At 43.4% G+C, this 13,073-nt stretch overlaps 1 protein-coding gene across 1 annotated transcript in view; it reads right to left on the bottom strand.

The window, feature by feature from the left end:
• The window catches only part of LOC143117493 (uncharacterized), a 42,431-nt gene that overhangs the window by 9,529 nt on the left and 19,829 nt on the right, over positions 1–13,073 (bottom strand). Inside the window, exons 13-18 of the mRNA XM_076279241.1 lie at positions 12,813–12,890; positions 6,185–6,301; positions 5,480–5,647; positions 4,612–4,754; positions 1,718–1,881; positions 978–1,191 (exon numbers count right to left, since the gene is read on the bottom strand). Of these exons, the coding sequence (XP_076135356.1) occupies positions 978–1,191; positions 1,718–1,881; positions 4,612–4,754; positions 5,480–5,647; positions 6,185–6,301; positions 12,813–12,890 (884 nt within the window). The remainder of the gene's footprint in view (positions 1–977; positions 1,192–1,717; positions 1,882–4,611; positions 4,755–5,479; positions 5,648–6,184; positions 6,302–12,812; positions 12,891–13,073) is intronic.

Here is a 13,073-nt window from a genome sequence, read left to right as displayed (position 1 = left end):
CACCGCAAACAAAACAGTAACCCACGGTTGTGTCTGATGTGACATGTTCTCCAGGGATGTCTTTGTTACCAGTGGCTGGTGCCTTTGTGCTGTTGTGCAAAAACAGACTTTGGCAGGAGAATAAATCAGTCCGACGTTTACCACACAGACATCAACAGCTATGTCACCTACTAAGGGAGGCGTCAAATATAGCAAAGTGATGCTGACTGACAAAACATGACAAAAGCTCACAAACAGAAAATAACCATTTTTCCTTAACACTCTTCACTTTTCCAAGGTCCTTTTTTTTTTTTTTTTACAAATACAGTTTTTATACCACTGGCATAAAACACACAAGAAAAAAGATGCAGTGACAATAATAACAATATCCATCAATCAGAAGGGCAAATAGAAAATATGTTGAAGTTGAAAAGTCTTGTTTGTCAACAGTAGTGCCCCTAGAGACAAATAGTATATGTGGCTAGAACAGTGACAACAACTCAGTCTGTTTGATTTCTCAGTGGCCTAAGTGCTGATATGATTACAGTCTTCCCACAGCAGTACCGTAGGTCAGTTCGGGTCAGCTTTTTAGAGACACAGCCACAAAAGAGAAAACACCCCCCCACACACACACACACAGTCTGGGGCCTTCTCACATATCATCGCTTATACACACATATGCAGGACCAGGTCCATCTCAGTAATGCTAAGTGGACGAAGAAAAAAATCTTGTTGTGGAAGGAGTAAGTGGAGGTACTGAGTGTGTAGGCACACGCCAGCACCCAAAGATGCAATAGGATTTGCATGATGGACATGCAGTGACCCGAGAGGGCCCGGATGTTTGTCTCATGTTTGTTTGGCTGCCGTGGGCGTATGCAGGTGAGTGAGAGAGACCAGGCTGAGGCCAGGTGCAGCGGGAGGGCGGAGGAGAGTTGGAGTGAGATGGAGGTGGCGGTGGTACCACCTGAGCTCTGCGGAGTTGGCAGTGGATCTCTCACCTGAGCCCCGTGGCCAGCTTCTCCATGGCGGCCTTGCGCTCCTCGGCCTGCTGCTGTGAGCGGCGCAGCACGTTGCGCAGCTCCTGCAGGTGGTCCAGCGTGTCCACCAGCTCGCCGCGGACCGTCTTCATCTGAGTCTCCAGCAGCTGCGTGCGGTGCAGAGAGTTGCGCCGGTCACGCTTACTGCGCTGCACCTTCTCCTCCAGATCTTGCACTGTACGTACAGGAGCAACAGAGCCATATGAGACACACATATCTACACTGCACCTTCCAGTACATAATGTACTTTCACAAAGCACTACAATCTCAGAAATATACATACAAATCAAACAACTGTCCAAGGATTTTAATATTAATACTCATATAGGTGCCACCATGCTAAGTATACTGGGAGCCACAGGGAAACCCGATTAACTGGTATACTTACTGCATACAGAAACATGCAGAAAAGCAGTGATTAGGAGTGTTCAGGATGTAAACTAGAATTTGCAGGTATACAGGACACAGGTATAAAAAGATGGATTATGCAAGTAACCTCTCAGGACAAACTGGTAGTTTGTTAGCCGTGTTTTTGTTATGTAGTGGTCTTTTTTATAGTTAACAACAAAGATTTTGGTGCAAAGCATGCAAGTTATTTGTGATGACCTGAAGCAACCACTACTTGTCAGCGCCGATGTAATGCACAAAAAGACTCTGATACAGACCCATGGTGTCCCCCTCGCGAGCCTTGCCCTCCGTACCCATCTCGGTCTTCTTGTCCAGCATGCCTTTGGTCTGGTTGAGCATCTTCTCCATGTGGGCCAGCTGGGAGGCCTGGGCGCCACTGGCCCTCCGGATCAGCAGCAGCTCCTTCTCCCGCTCGCTCAGCTCGCCGCGCGTCTTACTCATGTCCGTCGTCAGCTGCCTGAGACACGGACCGACAAAAACACACACACACGCACGCAGAGATGCTCACACACACACAGCCGGTGCTCAACAAGTGCTCAGAGCTGTGCTGTGCTGTGGCTGCTGCTGCTCTGGACAGCCGTGTGAGGATCCCTCTGGACAGCCGTGCCGTTACTCCCTTTCAAGAGCAGGTCAGCATACACGGACATTCAACACCTGCGTCCAGCAAAAACTCTTCTTCAACTCAACACGTGGCCTCAAAAGAAAATAACATGATTTCTCCATAGACCACAAAACACACTTTGTGCTAAACAAATTGCCACTTGGAGCCAGGTGGCATTCTACTGAGAAGGTGGCCTTGGGTTGGCGAGTCCTTAAAAAAAGACTATACCCATAAGTCTGGCGAAGCTAATAAGATATGTTTAGCAGAGGAATACCAAGTTCTTATATAGTCTAGAAGTGGGCAGGGGAGTTTTCTTGACAACAAACAAACAAAGAGCAGAGAGTGTTGCTAGTCATGGGATCTGATACACAAGAAGCCTGAGGCTGCCTAGCATTCAATAGTGCAGTCATCAACAAAGCTCTTCACTGTCACGGAGCCAGAGGGCCTTTAATGCCCATTCAGATCACTTAGTCATAAATATGAAACACAATTAGCTAAGACATGTTTGGACAATTTACATGAAGGATACGGTACACTGGATGGCAAAGCTTAAAAAACTCCTGGGCTACAGGAGAGGCTACATCACAGAGACGCCGCTGATGTGAGATAAGCCATTCCAGCAGTCACAAGCAAAACCTCTCCATGTGTGCTTCAAAACAGCACTTAAGGCGGCTGTTCCACCCCACCCTACGCCACCGCAGCCTCCAACAGTAAGCACTGCAGGCCTGAGACACGATCACAAGACCAGGGCGGAGGCCATCACATTAACTCAGTAAGGGAGAAGAAAAAAGAGAAGAAGGCAGGAGAGAGGGAGGGAGGGAGAGAGGGAGGGAGGGAGACTCTTCTCCATCCATATCCAGGCTCTCTCAGCAGCGACGTGCAGGGCTGAGCCTGTGGCAGTGTGTGCCGTGCTGTGTAGCAGCAGTGGCACACAGCAAATAAGCTGTGAATAAGCCCTCTGTTCCAACAAAGGAATGCACTCTCGCCTGAATAGCGCCTGTTGACCCATGGTTACCTGCCTGCTCGGCCACACCCATCCTGACCCATCCTCCTCCTCCTCCTCCTCTTCCTCCTCACCACATGCTGCTCTGCCCTCAGGCAGTAGGGCCTGTACTGCCACGTAGTACTTGCTCTCTCATTCCCTCTCTTTCTTTCTCTCTCTTTCTCTCACTCTCTTTTATCTTTAGCTGGGTCTCCAGCCAAACTGTTTCACATATTTCGAGCGCATTTAGGAAGATTCCACTCAAAGAAATGAGGGTTTGTTCTGTGATGTGACTGTTGATGGGAGGAACCATCAACCTTTGTACACATTATACCCTCTGCCAAATAGGAGATAATCTACTTCCCTCAAATGAATTGATTTCTCATTCAGCTTAAAGAACTGTTTAAATTCAGTGTGTTCCACTCAGGATTTCCCACTCCAATGGTGAACATTCACAATACAGTAAAACAATGGATGGAAACCTAGCTTGTCTCTGTCTCTCTCCATCTGTTTGTCTTACCTCTCTCTCTCTCTCTCTCTCTCTCTCTCTGTCTTTCTCTCAAACAATAATAAACAAACGTGTCCCCGCACAACAAAATGTCCATCAAAGATGCATTACACCCTAGGTGAATTGAGAGTTAATCCACTTCCCTCGAATCGATTTCTTATTTGACTTCAAGCTAATTTACAATATGTCCACTCCATTTCCTATTCATATGGTCAATATTCAAGTTTAAATGTTGGATGGAGACCCAGCTTCTGTCTGTCTGTCTCTTTCTGTCTGTCTTTCTTACTCTCTCTCTTTTTCTCTCTCTCTCTGTCTCTCTCTCTCTGTCTCTCTATCTCTGTCTCTCCGTGCACAACAAACGGTTCCATCACAATAAAAGCCCTCTCATAAAGCTTTATGGCCAATAAACACAATCCTGTCCAGGGTGCCATGGTAAATGCCCTGGAGATCAGCGCAATGCTTCTTGATGGTGATCAGCAACACTCCTAATGGGGAGCTCTAGAAATCAATGCCTGACTTGCAGTAATGTCACATTATATTACATATGTAAACATATCTTTAGCATATTAAGAAGACTGTAAAATTATTGATTTTCTTCACAAAGATAAAGAACATGTGGATGTCATTTCATGTTTGTCTGAAGCTCTGTGTGTGACAATAGCAGTTCTGTGGGCTGCTTGACTGACCAGATGACTGAGATTTATGTTCTGTAAGACCAATGACCATAAAGTAAAAAGTGACAAATCACTTTTTGCATCTACTGCTGAAAAACAGATATGGCGATGACAGCAGAGATCTATTGCAAAAATGTAATAAGCAGTGGGCTGGACTTCCCAGGGCTACTAATCCACATGCCACCAACCCTCCAGTGTCCACTCCCTTATCTCAGAGGGGACGGCTCAAGAAGCAGACTGTCAGCACTAATATAAGTTATTACCTGGGTGTGGGTGGATAGATATTTAATCAGAGACTGATTACACACTTTGCATTTATGATCTGTGTGTGTGTGTGTGTGTGTGTGTGTGTGTGTGTGTGTGTGTGTGTGTGTGTGTGTGTGCACTGTGCAGATGAGCGTGAGTGTGTAAGGTTAACTCACGTGACAGAGGTGGAGAGGTGGGCGGCCTCTCTCCCCCGTCTCTCTGCCTGCTCACAGACCTGCTGCAGCTCCTGCTCTCTCCTCCTCATCTCCTCAGCAGCCGACGCTTTCACCCTCTCCAGCTCACGCTCCAGCTCCTCTACCTGCAGACGCACACACACACACACACACACACACACACACACACACACACACAGAGACACACGCACACACACATGCACACAAACACACATACCACACATACGTCACCACCTTACACATAGCATAGCATGGTCCTAGCCCCTGAGATATACGAATTAGAACAAGCTGTGTGTGACTTGGCCTAAAGTACATTCAACGCACTCCAAGCATATAGTTTCCTTTATGAAATATCAACAAATATAATTTCATAAGAAAACAATCCATCCTGCTCTACAAATCTGTCCAGAAAAGGTAGAGCTTGCATCCCACCAGCAGATCCTATACTGGCACGTGAAGCCTTATTTCCAGGGTTTACTACAGTGTTGAGCTTTGTGACAAAAATAAACACAGAAAGAGCCATTTATAAAGATCCTTACATAGATGCCATTGTGCTCTGTTAAGTTAAAACATATGATTCTTTTCCATGGCTGGCCTAACTGTTGAATCACAGTAGTCTGACCTGGGTGGAGGCCAGTGGTTGGAAATCAAGTGTGTGTTAAATCGTCACCTGTTTGACCAGGGCCTCTGGTCAGCAGTTAAAGACCAGGTGAGTGTGTTAAGGTGTCATCTAAATACAGTACATCTAGCCTTTTGCTGAGGACCAGGTGGGTGAGTTAAGGGGTCACCTATACGAGTGAGCCCACCTATCCCTTTTGCCTGATACCAGGTGAGTGTGTTGAGGTGTCACCTGTCTGTGGAGAGCCGCGTGGTTGTCGTCCATGTGCGTGAGGCGTGTGGAGCTGTCCTTCAGCCTGGCTTCTAGCTGCTGGACCGTGTGCTGCAGCTGCCGACTCATCTGGGTGGAGCTCTCAAAAGCCCTGGTGCTGCGCTCCAGCTCAGCCTGCAGAGACTCCACCTGGAAATGACATTGTGTTGTAATTGGTGGCATCTTACCCGTGCGTACACACACACACACACACACACCTACTCACTCACTCTTATGCAACAACATGATACATACACACATGCATGCTCACATGAACAAATCATCATCTATCATCTTAGAGGCATTTCTTGACTCCTAAGGACCTAAAACTATATTTATTTGCAAATGTATGCAAATAAATATAGTGATACCCCTTCACAGAAACAATGAAATGGTCATGACCACATGTGCATCTCAGTGTGAGCTTTAACACAGTCGTTCTTGGACAGGAACCCGCTCCTTAAACCACCGCTGCTTCTACAGATGCAGAAAAAATCCTTATCGACTGGGAAGCAAATCACTACTGTCACGGTTGTCCCCGGTGCAGACATCCATCCTCGGTTGCCAGGAGCTGGCTGCCTGGCCCGCTCTTTTCCGGGACATTCTGAGGGCAGAGTCCTCTCAGGAAATTAAGGAAAATTGCCCCGTGAAGCCTCGTCGGTCTGCCTCCCAGGCCTCCCCCTCTACCTCTCTGCTCTTGGCGTCCAGGCGCTCCTCAAAGTGGCTCTTGGCTTTTTCCATCTGCTGCAGGCATCTGGTCAGCTCCTCCTGACAGGACGACAGGGCTGTCTCCAGAGCTTTCACCTGCACACAGATACATATACACACACACATACACACACACACACACACACGCACACACACACACATGCACACATACATGGATAGACAGACACACACACAGACACACACACACACACACATGCACACATACATGGATAGACAGACACACACACACACACACACACACACACACGCACACACACACACACACATTTTACTGTAACACAGTCTTTGCTAAGAAACTGAATGTGAACAGTGTATCTACCGGTATTCTAGAGAGACACAAGAGGAAGGAACACTGCAATGGTGTAGTGTAAAAAACACCTACTCCTCTAGTTACTGTAATATAATTACCGCTATTGTCCGATTATTGCTTACTCAGTTTGTGACCTGTTTACACTGAATATGCTTGACATTGTACATAAGAGGATGCAATCACCAGAATATCACTAAATAGTCATACAAATAGATAGGAACATAAGTGCAAGAAATGAAGAAATGAATAAAATGTAGACCTGCATGAATGGCTTGTGATACTGATGATGAAACATGCTGATCATAGATTAAAAGTGCATTCAGCCTATTTTGCTGGGCAACCATCATCAGCAAGCCTGCTGTTAAAGGATTCTATCTGACACAGCATAACTTTTTGAAAATTATTTCAGGAAAAAAAATGTTCCTCTCTTTGTCTCCATGTTCTCTACTCTTTCAATCACTTCATCTATTAACAGCACCATAGCAGAGCTTGGGAGAGTTGCATGGGCATCCAGTTCATAGGTGACATCTGGGTTGACGTTGCAAAGGATGTACACATGAATAGAGGCTTGGCTACAACTTAAACAGTTCAGGGTTACATAGCGGTTACAATATTGAAACGTGAAGCCTCACAAAATCCCTCCATTTTGCCAATCTGTCTTCCTGCCCACTGAGTGACCGCTGCTGGAGTTCAAATGGATTACTAGCCTACGCATTTTGTTCCTTTCCTCAAGTGTCTGGCTTAGGACAAGATATCATTCACTGATACACTGACAAGGGGATTTGTCTCGATATTGATTTGGTTGTCCTTGAGGTATTTAGGCTCAATTGGTTATGCACTACAATGTGAAATCTATTCTTAATTTTTAACATCTTAACAGCAAGACTATCAGAAGTGCCGGTGTTACATGGCAACTGGCACCCATGTTAACTGGCTGCGTTGGTGACGTTTCACGAGTGATGACGTTTCTTTGACAGATGTGGCCACAGATTTGTCACTTTCTGATGAAAACTGGAGACGAACAAATACAAATATGCATGACATATTTAAATGTCAAAATTGTCTGTAGTAGGCCTACGCTACATGCACCAGTGGGCCGCGGCTGAAGTGCCCTTGAGCAAGGCACCTAACCCCTCACTACTCCCCGAGCGCCGCCATTGTAGCAGGCAGCTCACTGCGCTGGGATTAGTGTGTGCTTCACCTCACTGTGTGTTCACTGTGTGCTGTTTGTGTTTCACTAATTCACCGATTGGGTTAAATGCAGAGACCAAATTTCCCTCACGGGATCAAAAAAGTATATATACTTACTATACTTATATATCAGAAAGTGACAAATCTGCAAGCGGCCACATCTGTCAAAGACTCGTCATCAATCATGAAACGTCATCAACGCAGCCAGTTAACATAGGAGCCAGTTGCCATGTAACACACCGGCTCATTAAATCAGCCTCCTCCTACCAGGTAAAATGGCTATGGTGACCTCACAGTTGATTGGAATTTGTCTTGTGTTGACATGGCAATAAAGTATTGAATTGTTGTAGTATGTGATTCCTACAGTGTATAAAAATATACTAGGGCCTAACGTCTTAGAAACGTTATAAAATTATTGAAATAGATTAAGCCATAGCCTACTATAGTTTATTAACTTATTTAATGGGAACATGATTACAGTTAACATGTAACAAACTCGGAAATTCTAATCAAAACAAAACCATATTTTTATTGCTAACATAGTGAGTCACTCATGTGGTGTTTAATGCATTTCATCACAATAACAAATTGCACAGATAACCTTCAACTCAGAATATATCCTACAGAACATATGAACTTAGATAGCGGGAATAAGCCTAATGCAGAATTGCATCTACCGTCAGCAACAACCGACAAGTAAAAAACATTTTACTTCTAGTAACACTGGATTTGGTATGTGTGCTTGCTAGAGCTTGATAATGTGGTCTTCTAATATGCCACTGAGCAGCATCACTTGTTGGTGGTAGAGCCTCCGATCCTCGACATCTAGAGAACAGAGTGGCTCTGGCATAGTGTTGTCACGATACCAAAATTATGACTTCGATACAATACCTGCCATAAATATCTTAATACTCGATACTGAAACGATATCCAAATCCTAAAATATCTGGAAAAGAAAGGATGCAGGCCTCCTCCAAGTGTTTTGAGTCATTTGTGTTGAATTTGGTGCACTTTTGGTCAATTCTGGGTTTTAAACTTCCAAACTTCCTACATAATTATTATTGTTGTAGTCAGTAAAATAGTAGTTTGTGTGTGATTAAGTCCTTTACTGTTTGTTATAGCTCATTTATATTGTGTAGTGTATTAAATTACCTTTAAATAGCCAAAGTAGGCTAGCAAATCACTTAATGCTATGCAGAAGAGCCTAATCTTTAGGCCATCTGATGTAGGCTACCCTAGGCCTTCCCGTGTTTATGGGATTTCTTTGACAGTTGCAAAGGGAAAAAAGTGAAGATAGTCTTCTTTGCTCCCAGTGTAATTTAATAAGTACGTTTCAACCACTCAGGTCTTAATCAGATAGGCCTACATTATCTATTGCAATATCTGTGTGCATTCCTATTCCTATTTCTTTGATAGTTAACATAATTTGCTACCACATAACAAATACCAAATAACAATACAAAAGTTTCTTATAAACGTTCCTGCATACAGATGGGTGTCCTATTCCTAAAGACATAACTAGATATTGAGCATCTATTACCAGTGCTGAATGAGCAGTTTTTGCAGTGATCACTACTGGACATTACACATTGCTAGACAGCACTTGAGTGAGGATAGACTTACTGTATTTCCACTTCACAAATAACCATTGCTATCTGCAATAGCTACAGTACAGGGACATTAATCAGTTCATAGCTGAGGATTTGTCCTAGGTCCACTTCCCTTTCAGCATCATATGCAGTAATGATGCACTGGAGAATGTTTCTTTTTGTTGCACTATAAAGGGTATCTTGTCTACATTTTTGCAAATAATGCAATCTCCAGCACTCTTCAGCACTCCTTAAACATGCACACTCTTCCATTTTTTTTGCATTGCTAGAATTTGAATGATAGGAAAGAGAGTGTTTTAACTAGGCAAGCACAGTGACCTTTAGTAAAAACCAAAATGCAGTGTACAGTAAATCCTCTGTAACGACTTACAACTGTTCATAATAGTTAGTGACAAAGTACTTTCTACAGAAAAAATTAGCAGTCATCTACTATTCTATTAATTTATTATCAAGGAATCTAAACGTCATACTGAATTTTAGCTATTATTTCAATTTATATGTTAATTTTAGCTTATTTTAATTTGCTACTTGAGGGTCATTGGGGTAATTCCTGTCCTGTCCTACAAAATATCTGATACATAAAGAGTATGTTAATGCCTTATTTTTTGCGATTCCTATGATATCTGATGGCAAAACCAAAAAGTATGTGAATTATGCTAATTATGCTAATTAGCCAGCTTAAAACTCAAAATTGAGCTTGGTAAACAAAATATTTGAATTCAGCACCCTCAAATTGTGTGAAATAGCCCCTTTACAGACATTTCCTCAAATTTTCAAACTTTTTCTGATGATTTTTTTTTTTTTTTTTTTTTTTTTACCATCGCTTTGACTTATAAACAAATGCGCCCCTATGCGCCGCATATAGCGCATACCCACTTTTTGCGCCACTGGTAATATTTCTGCGTGAGAAATGCAAGGTGGGGCGTGAGAACTTGTTGAATTGCGTGTGTCTCAAGCCCATTGCGTGAGACTTGAGAACCCTGTTTACGTTACTGTAAGGAAATTATTATTTGTATTGCTGTATAACCATTTGTGTAAGCAGAAATATTGTTGCGCTGAGTTCTAAGAACAGAGAGTTCAAGTTAAATGTTGTTGTGCTGAGTTCTAAGAACAGAGAATACTTAAGTGTGCACCCAGACAGACAGGTACTGCACCCTGTTTGTGTGTGTGTGTGTGGGTGAGTTAAGAGTATGTCACAATGAAGTCGCTATGTCTTGCTTCCTATTTTCTGTGTGCATCTGTACAATAAAAGACACAGCTTTTGGGCTGCAGAGTCAGAGACTGATGGTGTGAAGAATTCTTCCTTACATTAGCAGGCTCTCCTCTTGGTACTAGAGTTTGTGGGCAAAGCCATAGTCCTACTACGTGTTGTGGTTGTTGGGGTTAAATTCCCTGACAGTTACCAACAATGTTAACAACAAACTCAGCTTCACTGCTGCAAACAAAGTTGGCTATATGCTTCGCCATATAACGAACCAGCTAGCCTTGTGATAACAAAATCTTTACCTTTTGTTTAGTCCACTGAAAGTTATCCACATATCAAACGATTAAATACACAGTTATGGAGGAATTGTTTTGGGGAAGCAGTTGCACTATATCCCACTTTTGCTGCCTTTAAGCCACTTAAATCCATAGCCTAGATAAGCATTGTGCATACGTTACAACTTGACGTGATGGTGAAGCTACATTAAATGCCCAAGAAACATCACGTCATAAAAGTTGTAGGCCTACTAAACTCAAAAACTTAATGACAGCTTGTTCGTGGTGGTGTAGTGCTGCCTAATTAAAATGGGATAGGCAAGGGTTTTCTTATATTCGGCTATTACGTGTGGCAGATTTATTGGGCTTTTAGCCTCTTTTAATTTATTTGATGAGGAACTGAAAAAAGACTGAGCAGCAGAAAAGTCATAGTCGATACATAAATCGTTTATTATTATAATTAGGCTACTGATAGCCTACTATTACTTTACTGCTATTACTGTTATTACTGTTATTATTATTATTATTCGGATGAGGCAAAGGAATATAAATCTGAGTCTGAAATGTTGGCTACAAACAGTCTATACTGCTGTAACTGCACTGCAATTATTAATTAACTTCCGGGAACTATTTGAGGCTTCCATTAGCTGCCATTGTTGGAAAAAAAAAATGGAACATTAGCGTCAATGGAGTTGTCGCAACTCTACCTGGCTCTGGTGATTTCTAATGGTAGATTGATTTAGATCCAGTGAAAATGCTGCCTTGGCAACGCTACGTCATGGCTTCGGTATGGAAATCACCATAGCCATCTAAAAAAATAGCAATAGATGTGGGACTAGTACTTGTTACTAGCTGTCCCCAAAACTTATTTAGAATTACCTGGTGTAATACACTATGCAGCGTATACAATGCATGTTCTATAGGTGGAGGAGGCAGTGAGGTGTCAACAAGTTCAAGGCCAGTCCCTCTCCAGCTCTCTATGTCTGTGGGTTGCACACTGAGCAACAACAGGCAGCAGTGAGTTTCTGCTTTCCGGGCCTTCTGAGGCTAGCTGTGTAGCACAAAGAGCAGCGTTGCTAAAGCAATCCCCTGTGGACACCCACTTCAGCTTCCCAGAGAGAGAGATCTCTGAGTCAGATGACTCAGCTAGCTAGCTGCAAGACCCAAACGCACTGGTGAAAAACCAACTGGGCTGTTGTCTGGTTGTGTGTGTGTGTGTGCAGGCTCAATTTCAGCATGAGTGGGAGAGTGCAGCAGCACAGCCTGAAGTTCAGCTTTAAGTTTCTGCTTTACATGGAAATATGTCAAGGACAAGTTAGTGGCTAAAGGGAAGTAGACAGCAGACATGATGGTGATCCATATAGATGATTAGGCCAGAGAAAAAGAACAAGCAGATCTGAAATCTCACAACAGGATCAAAACAGAAGTTGTTACTTCCCGGTTAGGTGAATTTAATCAGGTGAAACTGACTTCACCATGAAGTACTTCACATTTCATAGATTTATGAGCATAGTTTTCTTCCCTTAGCAGTAGTGAGTGAACACAACCCCCACAACCCCCACTTTACTGCTGCTGTACTTGTACAATCATACATGTGACATACACATTTCCTGAATCTTGAGTCACTTCTAGAAGATTTCTGTGGATCTCTGGCTATGACAGCTGAGGTCAGTGTCTCTGGCAGAGGTCAAATTGTAAAAACAGAAACTGTGGATGCCTGGGCAGAAACGGTAGTGCTGGGATCAGTGAGCTTTGTGTTTTTCTAACTGTCGATTTTTAATTTCTTTGTGGTATAAAAATTGTCGTGTGCTTGTGATGCCAGACAATGTTTCTGTGTTTCTGTGTTTGTGTGTTTCCCCCAAAACAGCAATAACAATATTCACAAAACCAATGGATGATGTGTGATGGGTGAGCAGTAAGAGGTCAGTGTCCCTGACAAGGGTCGGAGGTCAATTGGTGTGACATGTGACGTGTGTGTGTATGAGAGGTCACTGACCCTGCTGTAATACTCTGCGGCCTGCTCTTCCAGGCTCCTCAGGGCTTCCTGCTCACACTGGCTACTGGCCTCCAATTCCTGTAAAACACACACACACACACACACACACACACACACACACACACACACACACACACACACACACACACACAAACACACACACATACACACACACAGAATGAGAGAGAGCAGACAGAGCTGAGTCTCACATAAGCATAAATATTGACTCTACACCAGGGAACATACCAAAGATAGATATAG

Source organism: Alosa pseudoharengus, unplaced genomic scaffold (genome assembly GCF_046254945.1).
Source record: "Alosa pseudoharengus isolate Yale_2024_CS ecotype anadromous, Long Island Sound unplaced genomic scaffold, YU_APseudo_1.1 YU_APseudo_1.1_scf_11, whole genome shotgun sequence".
In the NCBI taxonomy this organism is placed as follows: domain Eukaryota; kingdom Metazoa; phylum Chordata; class Actinopteri; order Clupeiformes; family Clupeidae; genus Alosa; species Alosa pseudoharengus.
Note: the sequence above shows the minus strand (reverse complement) of the source record. Positions and strands in the feature narration are given on the sequence as shown.